Here is a 17,883-nt window from a genome sequence, read left to right as displayed (position 1 = left end):
AGGAGTTGATCGGCTGGAAGCAGGATGGGATGCTTTGTGGAATAATCAACTAGAGCCTGGAGTATACGTCCTCCTACACGTAGCTGACCTGTTTCATCCAGGAGAGGGCTAAACGTGCGTAGTTTTGACTTCAGAGGCAACTCCAAGCTCTTTTTCAAGGCGTAGATTTCTTCCTCAAATGCCAGTCCTTGGGTACGTTTGACACAAAGCGTGAGGGCCGTCACCATTTCTTCGGCCGTCAACTCCCCCACGGTTGGCTTGTAAATTCCCATCTTAGCTCTGGCGTTGGTCGCGAACCTTCTGCACCAAGCGATAACTCTTTGGATCTTGAGTAAGCTGGAATACCTCTTTACACAGTCATCAATCGGGTGATTTTCGTCTTCCGTTTTGACTGTGAAGACTCGAATTACGTTAACGTCCCTTTCTTCCGGCTCTGCGATCTCTTCCCAAATATCCCACTCCGACGGATCGAGTTTCAGGAACGATGGACCCTCGTGGAATTTCACCAACTCGTCGACGTTCTTCGGGTCAATGCCACGACTACATAGGTCCGCTGGATTGTTAATTCCGGAAACGTGACGCCATTGTCTTCGATCCGTGTTCCGGAGGATTCTGCCAATCCGATTGTTCACGAAGGTTTCAAATCGGCAAGTGCGAGAATGGATCCAACGTAAGACGGTTTGAGAGTCGGTGTGGAAGGTGACTGCATGTAAATCGATTTCGAGCTCCCGACAGATTACTAGGGCGATATTTAATCCTTCTACAGCAGCCTGCAACTCTAATCTTGGGATCGTGAGTCCTTTTACTAGTGTTACGTGGGTTTTAGCCATGACTAAGGATACGTTGATCGACTGGTCTTCGAAGATGAAACGGAAGTACGCCACAGCTCCAAATCCTTTTGTGCTTGCATCCGCAAATACATGCAGGTGCTGCTGCGTCCAACGTCCACGTTGATGCCGGAAACATCTTGGTACTGTTAACAACTCCAGGTTATCCAGATGCTCGTGCCAGTAGTGAAAGCGTTGGCCTAATTCTTCGGGGATAGGGTCATCCCAGCCGATCCTTTTCTCGTACGTCCATATATCTTGCAGAAGTGACTTCATTAAGAAAACAACAGGAGCGACGAGTTCCAACGGGTCGTAGACACTGGAGATTATACTGAGAAAATTCCTTTTGGTGAGAACGTCATGGCTAGGCTGCTTCCGTATCTTGAATGTCAGCATATCCGTTTCTCTGTTCCACATCACTCCAAGTGTTCGCTCGATGGGCACCTTCTCCAAATCAAGGTCCAGTGTTGGTGAAGCCAAACCGAACTCACGTAGAGCCGATATAACCTTCCTTGATGAGGACGTCAACTTCGTTAGATTGAAACCGCCTAGTTGTTAGAGTTTCTTCATCTGGCGGGCCCGTTTTACTGCCCCGTCTTCGGAATCAAAGGAATCGAGGTAGTTGTCAACGTAAAAGTTTCTTCGAACGCTCTCTGCTGCCTCCGGATACTGGTCACGATGATCGCAGTCCGATTTAGGGCGAAAATACAGGTCGTTGGGGAAGATACCGATCCAAAGACGTGGACTGTCATTTGGTACGTTAACGGTGCTTGATTACTGCCAAGCGTTCGATAGACAAACCGATAGGCCACCTGGTCTTCTACTGGGACCTTCACTTGGTGAAACATCTTCTCGATATCTGCGCCAACTGGTACCAGGTTCCTTCGGAAGCGTAGTAGGACACCGAGTAGGCTAATGAGAAGATTGGGTCCACGTAACAGGTTCTGGTTGATCGACGTTCCCCTCATACTCGGCGGCTCCGTCGAATACAACTCGAACTTTGGTCGTAGAGCTTGATGGGCTTACGACGCCGTGGTGCAGTAAATACCACGTTCTACTTGACTCCTTCCGCAACTCTTCGGTCGTGAGGAGTCTGGCGTTATCCAGGCCGATGTACTCCTTAACAACTGCATCATACTTCTGGGCGAAGTCTACATCTCGTTAAAATCGCCTCTCCAGAGAATAAAGTCTCTTCAATGCAGTTGCCCGATTGTCCGGAAGGTTTACGTTGTCGGTTTTCCACATAAGGCCGACTTGATACCGGTTACCAACATTCTTTACTGTTGACTCGAGGATATGTTGCCCACGTAGATCGTCTTCGGAGAGAACAGGCTGCTCCATGTCTACGTCTTTCGCCTCCAGCTGCCAGAATTTCTTGACTAACTCGTTGAGGTCTTCGGGACGTTCCTCTGCTACTATATGGGCGATGAACGGACGCCCATCTTGTGGCGGGCCCGTTTGACCACCCAGGCACCAACCAAACGGTGTTTTGAAGGCGATAGGCCCAATTGTTCCAGCCGGCGGCTTGACGGAATCTACGTGATCGTGGGCTTCTGCTACGTCAATTCCAATTAATACTCCAACGTCTTCGGGTAGTATGTTCGGGACCTCAAGACCGCGTAGGTGTGTCCAGGACTCCATTTGACGAGGGTTGATTGGAGGGTTCGGCGTCAACTTCAAATTGTCGACGGCGTAGGCGTGTTTAACTTCAAACCGGCTTGTTCCGTCGACGGACGAGAGGGAGAAATCCACAACGGCAGTTTGGACGTTTGATGTGGCTCCATCATAAGAGACAACGTTGATGCGTTTATGCTGACCAACGAGTCCCAACCATCTTACTATATCTCTCCTGATCAGAGTGGTGTCACTTCCGGTATCCAGGAATCCGAAAGTGTCGACCCATCTTGTACCGACGCTAATACGAACGGGTACAATCTTGAAACGTACACGTCGCTTTACCGGTTCCTTCTGGGTTAGTGTCCCGAGGAATGCAGTCGATGTAGACGCTGATGGAGACGTTGGATCCGATAGTTTCCTCCGTTGGATGAACTCAGACCCGTGAAGCAATGGATGGTGTCTTGATCCAGTGCATCGACCCATGGTACATTTGATGTCCCTGGGACACTCCTTGCGTTCATGTTTGCCGGTTAGGCATAGTAGACACCTCCCGGACTTAAATACGACTTCAGCCCTTTTCGTGGGCGTGGAAGACATAAACAGGCTACAGCTGGCCAAGTTGTGAGCCCTGCCGTTACAAGCTAGGCACCTCCATTGGTCAGTCTTTTTGGTCGCTTTCTCCTCCGTCTTCAGTTGTTTTCCCCTTGGGAGCCGCCTCCGGAGGTGACGACGCCGTTGATTTAGAGCCCTTTTCTGTCGAAACGTGTCCAATGGTCGACGTGTGAGCAGCGTTCTGTTTCTTGACAGGCTTCTTCTCATCAAACCGTACTTTGGACGTCGACGTAGGCAAGGACTCAAATACGTTTTTTCCATGTTGCTTACTCATGGATTTTACGGTTACCCAGTCGTCCAGGTCCAGAACGTTCAGCTCTGCACCGGTTCTCTTTCGTTTTTCATTCCACTTCTCTTTAAGGTACGTCGTCAGCTTTGCTTCCATGGCCATCAGAGTAGTACGGCTATGAAGCTCATGGGCATATCTTGATTGTGAGAGCGTCACCACTGCTCCATGCAACCGGTTTGCAAAAGTCTTGAGGCTCGCCGCATCTTGGCTCTTCAAATTTTGGAATCTGCAGCAGGTCGTCGAGGTACATTTGATCCATGACTTCGGTGCGGCCGTAAACTGCATCGAGTCGTTCCCACACCACGGGGTACATAGCCTCATCGGCGAGGCACTCGCCGATCTGATTCCGGACCTCCTTCGACAGCAGCTCTTCCAACATGAACAGTAGGGCAGGAGAACCGTTGTATTCTTGTTCGTATAAGGCTCCAAATTTAGCCTTAAACCGGGCGTAGTTCTTCGGATTTCCATCAAACGGCTGGATCGTGAAGGTCGGAGTACGTGGACGCCTACAGCAGCCGCCATGAGGATGGTTGGCAGGGCCAGCGGCAGGTGGAGGTTCAGGGGTCGTGTCCGAAGACGTATCGTCCCCAGGGGGTGGGCATGGATTGCAGGTTGAAGGCATGATGGGCAAGGGTCTTTGGGTAGGATCATGTGCAGAGGTACCGGCTGGAACGTAACGATTGGACAAGTCTCTACGGTGCATTACGGTGGCCTCAATTGACTTTAAGGACGCCCGAGCAGGGATGTCTTGTGTAGCAGCGAATGGCTGTGATCGTTTTGGAAGGCGCGTCTCTTGGTCCAGAACTTGCTCTTGTATCGTTCTCAGATGGATCTTGTTGACTTCCATCGTTGTTTTTAGACCTTCAATCTGAGCACCTAGATCCAAGTTAACCTCTTTGATCTTCTGATCCATTTCACGTAGACTCTGACGTGAATCTTTCACCAAGTCGGTGTTAGCGGCGATTTCTGATGACGTCTTTTCCGCGCTGTCAATGAGTTTGTTCAGGTGCTCACCCATGCCTTTCAGCGCCTTACTTAACGTTTCCGTAGCCGTCATGGTGCTCGCTTCCATCTGGATTCTTGCACGCTCCATCTTGACTTCCAGTTCCAATATCTGTTTCTGGATGCACAGATCACGCTGGCTGGGTTGACCAAGGGAAACATTTGACGCTGAACGGGTAGACCTCTTCTGTGATAGCGTGGTGCTAACTGTGACGTCTGAGGCTGTCGTACCAATAGAGCTGGCTGAGTGACGTGACGACGTGGCATACCTAATGGCGAAGTTGAGGATTTCCACGTGGTCGGTGTCGAATTGTACCTCCCATTTTTCACATGCTTGACGTTGTGGATCCGTAATATCGGGCAAGCTCTCCATATACGTGTGGTGAAGATCTTTGACGTCTTCGTAGATACGAATTAATTCGTCTCGCCATGCTGCCCCTTGCAACTTCTTGAGTCTGATGGCTCCCATCTTGTGATCTGCCACTGCTTTTCTGAGCTGATTCGTTAACTTCGTGTGGGCCGCCTTCCTTCTCCCACGTTTCTGCTTGAGATCGTTGTCTGGGAGGAGGGGGCCTTCATTCTTCATTGCTTCTGGATTCATTTCGTCTTCTATAGAGATATTGCCGCCCGACTCAATACTCTCGGCTTTTGCTACGGCTTCACTCATGACGTAGAAACGTTCAAAGACAAGGAAGTAGTCACACGTAAACGGATGTCGATGATTCACGTAGATACAGCGACGATACAGTCAGATACGTAAAGGCGTGGTAGACCGGGTTTTGCCTTCAGGATGGCGTGGACGTGTGTCAAAGTCTTACAAAGGGAATACCCGACAATTTTACTGAATCTAACAAGTTTTACTAGGGATAACAAGAAAAATTCACGTGTTCGTTAAATCCCGGGTTTCGGCACCATTTGTTCCTAACGCTCACTTGCAATGGAGACGTTGGAGCAGAGATGAGATGAGGAGGATGATGTAATGAGGATGAAAAATGACTTGAGGGAAAAACACACGGCTTTATTTCTGTGTTGAAGAAATGAGGGGGCTACAATTTCCACTAACGTGGGACAGAGAGAGAGAGAGAGACTGGGGGTACTTTGTTACCTCGATACTTGATTTACACTAACTAAAAAAGGGGACAAGGGCTTCTTAAAATTAACATAAATTTAAAGGGCCCTTGCCAACTACAATCCTGCCCGTGAGGGCAGCACCGTAGGTGACACTATACTATACTGTACTATACTATACTATACTATTCGTTAATATTTTTTTTTTAGCTCATGGAACTCTTATTGATTGGTACAATTTTTGCCGTGAAGTTTCGGAAGATGTAGTAATTAACAATTCTGAAAAGATTGGTGGCTTTGGTATTACGGTAGAAATAGACGAATCGAAATATGGCAAAAGTAATCTGTTAGATGCTGTAATGATTTTAGTTATTGTAATTTAACGTTTTTATAGGAAAATATAATTGAGGCAAAAGGGTAGAGGGAGTATGGGTTTTTGGTGGAGTTGAAAGAATATCTGGAAAATGTTTTTTTTTGTGGATATAGCTTGAAGTTTTAATATTTTGGCCACTAAAGATGTTTTTCTTCACTAAGAAGTTTTTTTTCTTCTGTTTTGGTCATTTAAAAAATTTGTATTTAATTGTAGTTTTGAAGTTTTTGAATCTGTAGCATATGACAGTAGTAGATAGTTTTCCAGTGTTGTGACTTTATATATATAATTATGTAATTTATAGTTTTAATGAATTATTCTTAATTGACTTTATTTGTTTGTTATTTATTTTAATAAATTTAGTATCTGAAAATGAAGTTATTGAATGTAAATTTTATATATATAGATTTTAAAATATAACATGCAACAACGGATAATTTCAAGTTGCAGACGACATATTATATACTTTGTATGTCATTCATTTTTTAAAGTTTGTAGTGTGTACATCTATGTATTGGATAACACATATTTTTAAGGTAATTGTTCGTTGTTAATATTTTGGTAATAGAGTAGTGGTATTAGAGTAATTTTTATTTATTTATTTTTTATTTATTATGTATTCGACTAATTTAATTACTTAACTTAATTATACATTACTTTATAAAGTTATTATTTACTTAATAGATTTACTTTACCTTACTGATTAGCAGAAATGTTACTTTTTACTTAACTTAAATGTGTTAATTTTACTTAATATTTAGAGTGTTTAACCTAATTATTTAACTCTACTTTCCCATTTTAATTTATTACTTAACTATTCCAATACCTTACCCACCCAAACCCATATTTTGCCTCGCATAGCTCGGGCTTGGTCCCGCTTAGTTACTTAAGTATAGTTAAGTTAAGTTATTTTAGTTAAGTAAATATGGTCGGGTAAAATAGACTTTTACCAAAAGTATGGACATACCCTTAACGCCTTGCACTGGTTTTCCTAGTCTTATGCACATAACCGCATTCCGTGATGTTGCTTCATGGGTTCTTAATTGCATGTAAATCGCTCGACCTTAACTTAGTGTTGACACTATGTATTTAGCCCTTTCAACGCAAATGAAAAAACAAAAGAAAATCGAGTCCGCCTCAGGACATCAACGCCCCTATACCCTCAGACGCTTTTCGGCTCTTACGCAATTCAGTCATGCCGTCGAATAGTTCCAGTTCGAGTTCAAGTTCGACTTCTTCGGAAAGGGTATCTGCGGGCTCTCGTCGTTCCCGCCGTTCTAATCGTGATCGAGGTGCATCTCGTGACCAAAGCCGTTCTCGCAGCCCACTTTGGAACGATCGTCACAGCTCACCTCGAGACGATCATCGCAGCAAATCTCGGTTTTCAGTCGCAGAGCGCGAGAAGTTACAGTCTAGAGAAAGGTTGGAACGTGATCGGAGGGAGCGGTCAAGAGAAAGGTTGGAACGCATCGTGGAAGAGGAACGCGGAAAATTGGATCAGCCAGGGGATAGACAAGAGGAACCTAAGAAACAGCTGAAATTTACGGTGGCGAGAGAGAGAATGAAGATCTTTAGAGATTGGATGACGTCATCTTTAAGCGCACCAGAAGCCAGAAGCCTTCGAGATAGCTTCATACCTAAATTTTCTAACACTAGTTTTGACTTAGTTTGCCCTCAGGTTGACTCCTCTTTTTCGCGCCGCTTCAAGGAATTAAAAACTCCTGAGATGGCTAAGGCGGAGGCTACAGAAAGATCCCTGAAAGCGGAGCAGTACAAAATTTTGGATGTAGCTCGCCCTCTGTTGTTTCTGAGAGAAGAAATTGCAGCATCCGCGGAATTAAAAGATTCTCCATTGGCAGAAGCAGCGGAGACAGCATTACGTCTCTGGGGACACACTTTTCACAATGTGACCGTCAGCCGACGGGAAAATTTACTGAGGGTTTCAGACCCGAAATTTCTTTCTTTGTTAAAAGAACCTAACCGTTTGAAGCCGCGGGAGTGTGCTTCTCTCTTTGGTCGCCGCTTCATCAGGAATATGGTGAAGGAGGCTACAGATGACCAGACGTTAAGAAGCATTAGCCGTATGGGTGGCAGCCATAGTTCTTCTTCAAGGTATCGAGCGGGCAACAGCGGTTATCGTGGCGCTTCAAACTCCCGTCGCGGAGGAGGATTTGGACATGGAGGTCATAGCGGCAATTACGACACATCGGCCAACACCTTCAACAGAAGCAGAGGAAATCACTCATCCTTCAGGTCTGAAAATTTATTATGTGCAGTTTCGCCTTTAGACTCTCCACCGATTGTGGGAGGTAGGTTAAGACATTTTGTTGAAAGTTGGAAAACTCTGTCAAAAGATCCTTGGATTTTACAGAGTATCAGTCAGGGAGTTAAGTTAGATTTTTTGGCCAGCCCATATCAAGCTTGTAGCCAAACCAACATGGAAATGGAGGAAAGTCAGTGGGTCGTTTGTGATAGAGAAATTAGAGATCTCGTAAAAAAAGAGGCCATTGAGCCAATAGAGGACTCAGAACAGTTTTTTGTCAGTGGAGTGTTTATCATTCCCAAAAAATCGGGGGGTTTTAGGCCAATAGTTAATTTGAAAGCATTAAACAAATTTGTCTATTCCCCTCATTTCAAAATGGAAGGTATTAGTTCGTTACAAGAGATCATTCGTTCCAACGACTTTTTTACTAAAATTGATCTCAAAGACGCGTACCTTACCGTGCCTCTTAGCAAAGACGACAGGAAATTCATTCAAATCAGGTGGGAAGGTCAGCTTTATCAGTTCAAAACGCTAGCGTTTGGTCTAACATCCGCCCCCCTTTTATTTACAAAAATTCTTAAGCCTATTGTGACATTTTTACGGTCTCAAGGCCATCGCCTTGTCATTTATCTAGACGACCTTTTGCTGTTGAGTTTTTGCAAAAAGGAGGCAGAGCGAGAATTTTTGGTAACAACGGCCCTCTTAGAGAATTGTGGTTTTGTCATAAATGCAGAAAAATCTATCGGAAACCCTCGTCAGATAATTGAGTATCTGGGGTAATTGTAAACTCTAAGAATCTTTCGCTGTCATTACGGGAAGAGAAAGTTAACGAAATTATTCGTCTTTGTCAGGTTTTGATTAAAAAAGATCAGGCACCTCTACGGGAGATAGCCAAGATTCTGGGTCTTTTTGCTTGGGCGGTTAGGGCCGTTCCCTTTGCTCAAGCGCATTATAGAGACTCTAATAACATAATCTCTAATAACATTAGCAAAGGCTCTATATTAAGGGTTGCGCGCTTTTTGATAATAATTTAACCTCTCTGATATCATTGGATAAGGTTTCTAAAAATAATTTAGCCTGGTGGGTTAATAATCTAGAGGCTTGTAACGGGAGGCCAATGTTGGCAGCGGACCCAGATATTACCATCTATTCAGACGCGTCAAACTCGGGTTGGGGTGGCGTACTCAATGGGGTCTCGACACGGGGTCCATGGACAAAGTCGGACCAGCTGAGGCATATAAATGAGTTGGAGCTTCTCGCAGCGCTGTTCTCGCTAAAGGCCTTTACGAGCGAATTGGAAGGTATTTCGATTCGTTTGATGATGGATAATTCCACCGCCGTCTGTTATGTAAATAAAGCGGGAGGAACGAGGTCAAAGAGCCTTAATGATGTGGCTCTCGAAATTATGCATTGGTGCAAGAGTAAAAATTTTTCCATCCACGCGGTTCATCTCCCGGGAATTTTGAATTCTCTTGCAGATCTTCAATCCAGGTGGAAACGGGAGTCCAGCGACTGGAGGCTCAAACCAGAAATCTTCGCCCAGATATCGGAAAAGTGGCTTCCGAAAGTGGACTTGTTCGCGTCCCTATGGAACCGTCAGGTGGCTCGTTATATGAGCTGGATGCCCCAGCCGGAATCGGTGGCGGTGGACGCCTTCACTCAGAATTGGAAAGACCAGAAAGGGTACGCGTTTCCACCATTCAGTCTGATCCACCGATGCTTGATCAAGATCAGGAAGGACAGAGCAGATGTGCTGATGGTGACCCCAGTGTGGCCATCTCAGCCGTGGTGGCCAACAATTCTGGAATTGTCATGCCTTCCGACTCACATTTTGAAACCGAGCAAAGATCTGTTGCTGGACGCGACGGGCATCAGCCACCCGCTTCTAGTTCGAGGGTCACTTCTCTTGGCCGCATGGACCTTATCAGGCGACGATATGAAGACCAAGGCCTTTCGGAAAGAGTGGTGCAGTTACTCTTGGCAAGCAATCGTGAAGCCACATCAGCTACTTACAAAAGTGCCTGGAACAATTGGCTCCATTGGTGCTCTGAAAGGGGTGAAAATCCCTTGTCTCCTTCTCTAAATCTAATTTTGAGTTTTTTAACGGATCTTTTTGAAGAAGGTAAAGCCTACAGGTCAGTAAATGTTTACCGTTCGATGCTGTCCGGTACACTGGAAAAGATCGAAGGGTGGGATGTAGGAAAACATCCTATGGTTTGCAAACTGATGCAAGGCATTTTTAATTCCACACCTCCCAAACCAAAATATACCGAGTTTTGGGACACTGGAACAGTTTTGACCTATATTGAGTCTCTTGGCCCAGATAGTAGTCTAAGCTTTGCAAAATTATCAAAGAAGTTAGTAGTCCTATTGGCTCTTACTTCTTTGTTTCGAGTTTCGGAGATTGCATCCATCGATGTTTCGTCGATGGTTTTTTCTGGGCCGGCAGTAAAGTTCTCTTTGTCGAAACTTAGAAAGTCGCAGAGACCTAGCTCATTAGGGCAAGTATTTTCTTTAAAGAAACTCGAAGTTTCATCCAATATCTGCCCGGTTTCTTGTTTGGAGTTTTATCGTAAGGAAACTCTCAAATTTAGAGATAAGTCGAGCCAGAACCTTATTTTAAGCATCAAATCCCCCACGCATCGATAGGTGCATCATCGGTAGGTAGGTGGATCAAGGATGTTTTAGGCGACGCAGGGATCGACACGTCAATCTACTCGGCGCATTCTACCCGCGGTGCGGCCGCATCTAAAGCAAGGGCAGCGGGCTTATCTATTGAGACAATTTTACACTCGGGCAGCTGGTCTTCGGAAAGCGTATTCGCAAAACACTATAGTCGGCCAATAGAGAAAGAGAGTGTGGCTAGTCTAGTGTTGGGTAACAGACAGTAAATAAAATGGTAACAGGGCTTTGAAATCACTAAGTTAAGGTCGAGCGATTTACATGCAATTGGTAAATTGCTCGAGGTCGCGAAGCGACCGAAGAGCAGTTGAGATTGCTTGTAATCAAGTGAAGACCTTAACTTAGGTTAAGGTACCCCCCCACCAACCCATTCCTAACTTTATTAATTGGTTGTTTTTCATTTTATTTCAGAAGGGGTAATGGCAGTTACCAGCAGAAAAAATAGTCGTTTTCAAATCAGCGGCCGAGAGAAAATTTCCATTGTTTAGCCTCAAAGGTCTGAGGGTATAGGGGCGTTGATGTCCTGAGGCGGACTCGATTTTCTTTTGTTTTTTCATTTGCGTTGAAAGGGCTAAATACATAGTGTCAACACTAAGTTAAGGTCTTCACTTTATTACAAGCAATCTCAACTGCTCTTCGGTCGCTTCGCGACCTCGAGCAATTTACCAATTCTGGGATAGGATTTTAAAGTGGAAATACCCTCACCCACCCAGAGCCCTTTTCAACAGTGACTCCCTTACTCAAGCAGTAACCGCACCCGTAAAATACATTGTATTGCATGCTGTTTGATAACATAGCACGGGCAGGTGCATCAGCTATGACAAGGGGAAAAATAATTTTTGACAAACGAGTAACGCCATTTGCTGTCCATTTGAAACCATGAATGAAAAGTTTTTCGACTTCCTTTAGAAACGGACCAAAAAAGGTCTCTACTCTAGGTTTTTTGGGGCTGCACCAAATACTACTTAGTAATACGTATCGGGATTTGTCGTTAAAATCTAACTCATTGATAGTACAGATAATAGGCCAAATTTCTAACTTGGAGGATTTACAGTAATCATCATTCACTTTGAACGCTTTTGCGTTTTACCATAAGCGCCCGTGTTAAATGCGCATGACTCCGACCCGCTTATTCTAGTCTAACATATAAGCTATTTCTTATACATTTATATCGCTTAATAGCTAAGAAAATTTTCTATTTAGCGGTGAGATTGAAAAAATTTTCTGATTGCTGGTTTTTCCGTCAAAGTAAAACCCAGCTTTCTTTGAACATGGTGTTTCTTACATGTTAGCTTATGGAGAAAGGGTGTTTTTATTTATTTAATTGTACACAAACGGCTTGAACCATTTGCATGCCGTTTGTTGGCATTGATACGGATTTCATTCTTCTGTAGATGCTAGAAATCCCCTGGTTCTAACTTATGAAATGAATTCCCTGAATTAATTTTTTGTCGACACACGTGTAATTTTAAGCGAATCGGCGCGGTGTCCCCCCTCTGGCATACTCCCAGTACCACCCGCTGAACCTTTGTTCAGCGCGCGCTTGTAAGTACAAAGTAGAGGGTGGTACAGGGACGTTGGACTGCTACGACCAGTATCTCCTACAGAAAATGAAATTGAAAAACATAAGCATATTTTACGTTTACAGCAGCGTCTTCTTAGACTGAAGAGAACAAATCACAAGTTGGAAAATGAAGTCAGGGAATTGAAAAGTACCATTACAGGGGTGAATATCGCCGAGATAAATATGTTAAAACAAATAAAAGCGGATTCCACAGAAGATCCATGGAGCGCTTTCATGTTGGACCAGATTAACAACAAAATGAAGAAGCATAAGAATGGAAACAGGTGGAATCAAGAAGTGATCCGACACTGCATAATTTGGCAAGCAAGAAGTCCGGGATCCTATAAATTTATCAGAAAATCAGGAATGTTGAACTTACCGTGTGAAAAAACACTCCGGAGCTACCTCGGATCATCATCCATGGACGTTGGCATCACAGATCTTATCAAGGATGCATTACGTGCAAAATTCATAGAACTTGGAAATGGATGTGGCGTTAAGGTTAACGTCGCCGTTGACGAAGTCACAATAAAACCCTGTGAAAGTTAAATGAAAAATTTCGATAAATGTGTTGGACATGTCGACATGGCTGGCATTCTAGAACCTAAAAATAATCAAAAATTAGCAAACAAACTGCTTACTTTTGCCATTAACGGCCTGTGTAACTCTTACTGCGTGATCGTGGGATATTTTCTCGTATACAAAATGACTGCAGAAGAGCTACATAAATTAACCTTACACATCATTGAAGAGATCGAAGCCCATTGGATACACTGCTGTAGGATTAGTTGCTGATAATGCCTAAACGAACACTAAAATGTTTAAACTGCTAAACCCAGAAGGGATGTTGTCGCATGGAGTAACCCACCCAAATGATCCCTCAAGAAAACTTTTTTTGAGCTTTGATTCTTCGCATATCATAAAAAATGTGCGAAATCAATTTATAGATCGCCCGCTGCAAAGAAAAGGAAAATCTATCATGTTTCAATTCATCAAGAGGCTGTACGAGAAACAAAAGAAACTTTTACTGAAATTTGTGAAGAAATTGACAAATAGGCATCTTGAGCCTACGAAAATAGAGCGACAGAATGTTCAAAAAGCACTTGACATTTTCAGTAGGCCTTTGGCGGCTGCGCTAGAAGCACTTCGACGAAGGAAAGTATCGGGTTTTATGGGTTCAGAAGAAACCATATCATTCATGTTAAAAATAATTAAATGGTTTGAAATCCATGACGTATGTAACTACACCCAAGCCATTTATAAGCGGCTTCCAAATAAAGCCCCATTCACCTCTACTGATGACGCCAGACTGAAATGGCTGGAAGATTTCTTAAAGTGGCTTAAAGAGTGGCGTATCTCCAGCGTCGAAAAGAATCACTTCCTGACGTCGGAAACGTTTGAAGCAATAACGATAACTACAAAATCAAAGATCGCAAAAATTTCGCATTTGCTGCGTGACGCTGGATTTACATTCGTACTAACACGACGGTTCAACAGCGATAACCTCGAAAGAAAATTTAGCGCTCTGCGACAAGCGAACGGCAGTAATTACAATATGGATGCAAAAGCAGCTATTTATGGTTTAGAAAAACTATTGCGCACGGGGATAACCTACAGTGCAATGAACTGCAATGTACCATTGGAACGAGAGCAGCAAAACAGAGGAAATGGAAAATTCATACGTACAACTACACTGAGGAATCCGAAAAAGAGAGCTCTTGATTTCCTTTCAGCTCTCGGAATAGAAGATCGTGCAGTATTGGAAGAATTGAAAAGGCCACCAGGTATTACGTCAATCCAAACCTACACAGTAATACCAATAATTACTTGTTTTTAAATGTTTATTGTTATTTGTGTAAAGATTACGGTGGTAGTGATTGTGACGACAAACTTGTGACTGCGGTGACTGCCGGATTTCATCTTTTGGTTATTGAGGAACGAGAGATTTGTGTGGCATGTAGAGAAGGCCTAAGGCACACAGATATTCAAGATCCGCAAGCTAACGCCGTTAATACTGTGAATGATTGCCTAAGTATAAGAAATTTAAAAATTTTTTGCATTGAAATTAATGAAGTCTTTATTAATTACATTGTCTTTCTTGTGGATAGATCGTGGAGGATTAAACATTCCTTCAAAAGAATTTGTTCAAAGAATGTGGACCATCTACAGATTTGTTGAATTTGCCTTAAAGAAGCTACACAACACAAGGAAGACTCGTGAAGATCTCATCAGTTTTCTTACCCCACACATTGCTGATTGTTCCACCTTTTGCTGTAGTCGAGGAAAGGAAATGCCTGCTGGAAACAAGCACAATGAACAGCTTGCGATTCTAATACTTTGGAAGTTCATTTATCCAATGCTTAATGGCTACGCAGCAACACTAACTGATTTGCAGACAAAGGCACCTATGGTTGGCAATAAAAAAGTTGTCAATAGAAAATTTAATACACATTCCAAATGAAAAAGCTTCCAAATCTGTCACACACAAAACGTTTCTAGAATAGCAGTCGAACCTTCCCAACCAAAAATCCGAGGCAATTAATTGCCTAAGTATGCAATAAATTGCATACTAACACGATTAATTGTGTGTTAACATGTTTTTATCATATGTTAATAAGATTTTATCATGCTATCATGAACTACAGTATGCAATAGACATACTTAAATACAATTCATTGCGTGTTTAAATAGTAAATTGCATACTAACACGATTAATTGTGTGTTAACATCTTTTTATCATATGTTAATAAGATTTTATCATGCTATCATGAACTACAGTATGCAATAGACATACTTAAATACAATTCATTGCGTGTTTAAATAGTAAATTGCATACTAACACGATTAATTGTGTGTTAACATCTTTTTATCATATGTTAATAAGATTTTATCATGCTATCATGAACTACAGTATGCAATAGATAAACTTAAATACAAGTTAATGCGCGTTGAAAAAATAGTACGCAATAACTTTAGAATAAATCATGCACTATTGAATTAAACATATGTAAACGTTATTTTCACCATGAAGGAGGAATGGAGGAGGCGCTACTCGCATAAGGCCCTGCAAAGAAAAGTGACGCTATGCTGTTATTGCCGTTGGCAGTAAATTAGTTCTCAATTTCTCACTAGGTGCGGAAGGGTAGTCTTACATGTTGAAATTTAGATGTCGGTTGCCATCGTTACGCAAGTTTAGTCTGCTGTCAGCCAAAAACAGAAAGCATTTCAAACGTGAAAATGTCTTGTTGTGTTTTAGGATGTAGAACAGGATATAAGCCGACCAAAAAATATCCGAATCCTTTAAAACATTGTGTTTTTACCTTCCCTAAAGACGTGGAATTGAGGGCAAAATGGATTGCTGCTGTTGGGCGATCACATTGGAATCCAACTTGCAGAAGTGTAGTTTGTGCACGACATTTTCTTTCCAGTGACTGTCGCGAAGATAACAGAATTATTGCAGATGAATCAGTGAATTTATTTGACAGTTTTCGTAAACGTCTTTTGCCAACAGCCATCCCATCTGTAAACCTTACACCACAAGAAGGTATAAGTTGTTCATCGATAATTGTTTGTATACATCTAATTTTTTTCTACAGCTGTTAATTAATAGTTCTAATTCTCTATCTTTTGCTATATGTAAGAGAGTCAACCAAGGTTACCAACCATTAGGAAAAGAAAAATGTTAGAGGATTCTGTTATCTGTTGAGCTTCATCAATGCCTGTGAAAAGAAAAACATATGAAAGAAACAAATGCCATCTCATAATGCCAGACAGCCAAACATCGCAACCAGTAGCAACTTTAACTCGATCTCTCTCTTTGGCAGAGGGGATTGATTACTGTGTTAATGAAATCGGCCACAGAAACGTAAACTATGACGAACAACAAGTTGTAAATTCACCTACCATGAATGAGGCTTATAATTCTGAGACAGGAACAAGGTAACGGTTATATTTAGTAAATAATGTTACATGGGATTTTAAATAACAAAACATTTTTTTAGTTGTGAAATGGAGACCAACGACACACAAGAAGAATCAATCTGCGTCGAAACCGAAAACCTGCCTACAAACTGCCCCAAGGTCGATGACCCAGAAATTTTCCCACCGACAGAGGTGTGGACCGAACTCAAGCTAGGAGTATGTAACATACCTGCTCAAAGATTACATTTAGTGGAAGCAATAGTTGTTGACGGATGTCCTACGGTTATCAAGTCAGCCACCATCGATTTTCTTCAAGCTACGGTTACAAAATACATGCTAGGCAAATTATGTGACCAAGCTAATACTGGAATATCCAATCCCCAAACATTTTCAACTATCGCCGAAGCAAACAAAATGTTGCGAGATTTTGCAACACAAGATAGGTGTGTTGGAATCAGCGATCCTGCATTCAAAGATATAGTCCGCGTTGCAACTGCATCACATCTACATGAGCCTGAGGACGATACAAAAATTTGGAGAGCTAAAAAGTAAGACACCTTGCTACACATTTTCTTTTCTGGTTAATTTTGTAACATTTGAATCTTCAATTCAGTTGTCACTTGCTTGCGGCGACAGATAGCGCCATATGTGTTGAATGCAAATCGCTTCTGCCTGCATTGGTCATGAGCCGCTACCGTGCCACCAAAACAGGAAAAAGTGCTGCGAATAAGGTGATTCACGCATACAAAACTAAAGAAGAACTACAGTATGCACTTAATCAGGCAACAAGAAAAATTAAAGTGCTGGAAAGGTGGAAGAAACGCGCGCTTGCACGATTAAAGGTATGGGAAAATAACGTTTATTATCATGGTGGATTCTATTAATTTACAACTTTTGTTCCGACTTACTAGACCCTGAAGGCAGAGGTATGCAACATTCGCTTAAAACTGGCCGAAGCTGCTAAAACAACCACATTACAACACCTCATGAAGAATATGAAGACACCCATGGACCCCAAGGTAAAAACTTATCACGCTCCGTCATGCACTTCACCTGTATAACTATACCTTAAAGCGTCCACACATCACTTAAATCTACACCACCCGTTATTCATCAACTACACACATACCATGCTCCCTTTATTACATACCAAAAATGAATTTGTGACGGCAGGGTTCATATTTTCCCTGTTAATCGTCTTTTATGAATCCCTGTAGCCTCCATGTATCACATTTTGAACAACTGTCTCCCTGTAGATTGCACACTTCATCTAAAAACACATTTATTTACACACTTGAGTGATTTAATAACTAAACCCATTCATGCATGTTATATATTGTGTAAGCACTTCGTCCCACTCGACCTACTACACTATTGTATATTGTTATTTGCACACAATTATTGTTAGTATTTGGTTATGATAAACGATTCATATCTTCTCGGTGTATTTCAGGCCAAGTTAACTCTACAAACAATTTTAGCCCGGGCACAAGTTCAAAGCAAACACGGAATGCGCTACGAGGCAGAGTGGTTGCTCGAATGTCTTCTTCTTAGAATCAAAAGTGTTGCGGCATACGAACATATAAGAAGACTCAAGCTCCTTCCCCTACCTAGCTGTAGCACTTTGCGACGACTTCTTAGCGGTGTTAGTTGCCATTTCGGTTTCAA

The 17,883-nt window shown here is 42.7% G+C and overlaps 2 protein-coding genes and 1 long non-coding RNA gene across 3 annotated transcripts; all 3 read left to right on the top strand.

Moving 5' to 3' along the window:
* Nucleotides 1-12,879: 12,879 nt before the first annotated feature.
* On the top strand, nucleotides 12,880-14,755 carry LOC116918896. The gene is made up of 4 exons (XM_032924689.2): nucleotides 12,880-13,053; nucleotides 13,292-14,078; nucleotides 14,156-14,326; nucleotides 14,403-14,755. The coding sequence occupies exons 1-4, from the start codon at nucleotides 12,880-12,882 to the stop codon at nucleotides 14,753-14,755; spliced, it is 1,485 nt and encodes a 494-aa protein (XP_032780580.2).
* Nucleotides 14,756-15,306: 551 nt separating this feature from the next.
* On the top strand, nucleotides 15,307-15,968 carry LOC123473799. Its single transcript, XR_006648066.1, has 2 exons — nucleotides 15,307-15,838; nucleotides 15,936-15,968. It is a non-coding gene; the product is annotated as an uncharacterized LOC123473799 (long non-coding RNA).
* A 230-nt stretch (nucleotides 15,969-16,198) lies between these two features.
* On the top strand, nucleotides 16,199-17,681 carry LOC116918897. The gene is made up of 4 exons (XM_045175146.1): nucleotides 16,199-16,233; nucleotides 16,296-16,763; nucleotides 16,829-17,057; nucleotides 17,127-17,681. The coding sequence occupies exons 1-4, from the start codon at nucleotides 16,199-16,201 to the stop codon at nucleotides 17,274-17,276; spliced, it is 882 nt and encodes a 293-aa protein (XP_045031081.1). The 3' UTR covers nucleotides 17,277-17,681.
* Nucleotides 17,682-17,883: the final 202 nt, after the last annotated feature.

This window comes from Daphnia magna, linkage group LG6, assembly GCF_020631705.1.
Source record: "Daphnia magna isolate NIES linkage group LG6, ASM2063170v1.1, whole genome shotgun sequence".
Taxonomy (NCBI): Eukaryota; Metazoa; Arthropoda; class Branchiopoda; order Diplostraca; family Daphniidae; genus Daphnia; species Daphnia magna.
The sequence above is the reverse complement of the archived record's forward strand: the minus strand, read 5'-3'. Positions and strand labels throughout refer to the sequence as shown.

What these genes read in the sequence shown, in the direction of transcription:
- LOC116918896 (XM_032924689.2), top strand. Translation starts at nt 12,880, where the DNA reads ATGGCTGGCATTCTAGAACCTAAAAATAATCAAAAATTAGCAAACAAA. An exon ending in ACATCATTGAAGAGATCGAA is followed by an intron (nt 13,054 to 13,291) that starts GCCCATTGGATA and finishes CAATTCATCAAG; the next exon opens with AGGCTGTACGAGAAACAAAA. An exon ending in AGAATTGAAAAGGCCACCAG is followed by an intron (nt 14,079 to 14,155) that starts GTATTACGTCAA and finishes ATTTGTGTAAAG; the next exon opens with ATTACGGTGGTAGTGATTGT.
- LOC116918897 (XM_045175146.1), top strand. Translation starts at nt 16,199, where the DNA reads ATGAATGAGGCTTATAATTCTGAGACAGGAACAAG. An exon ending in AATTCTGAGACAGGAACAAG is followed by an intron (nt 16,234 to 16,295) that starts GTAACGGTTATA and finishes ACATTTTTTTAG; the next exon opens with TTGTGAAATGGAGACCAACG. An exon ending in AAAATTTGGAGAGCTAAAAA is followed by an intron (nt 16,764 to 16,828) that starts GTAAGACACCTT and finishes TCTTCAATTCAG; the next exon opens with TTGTCACTTGCTTGCGGCGA.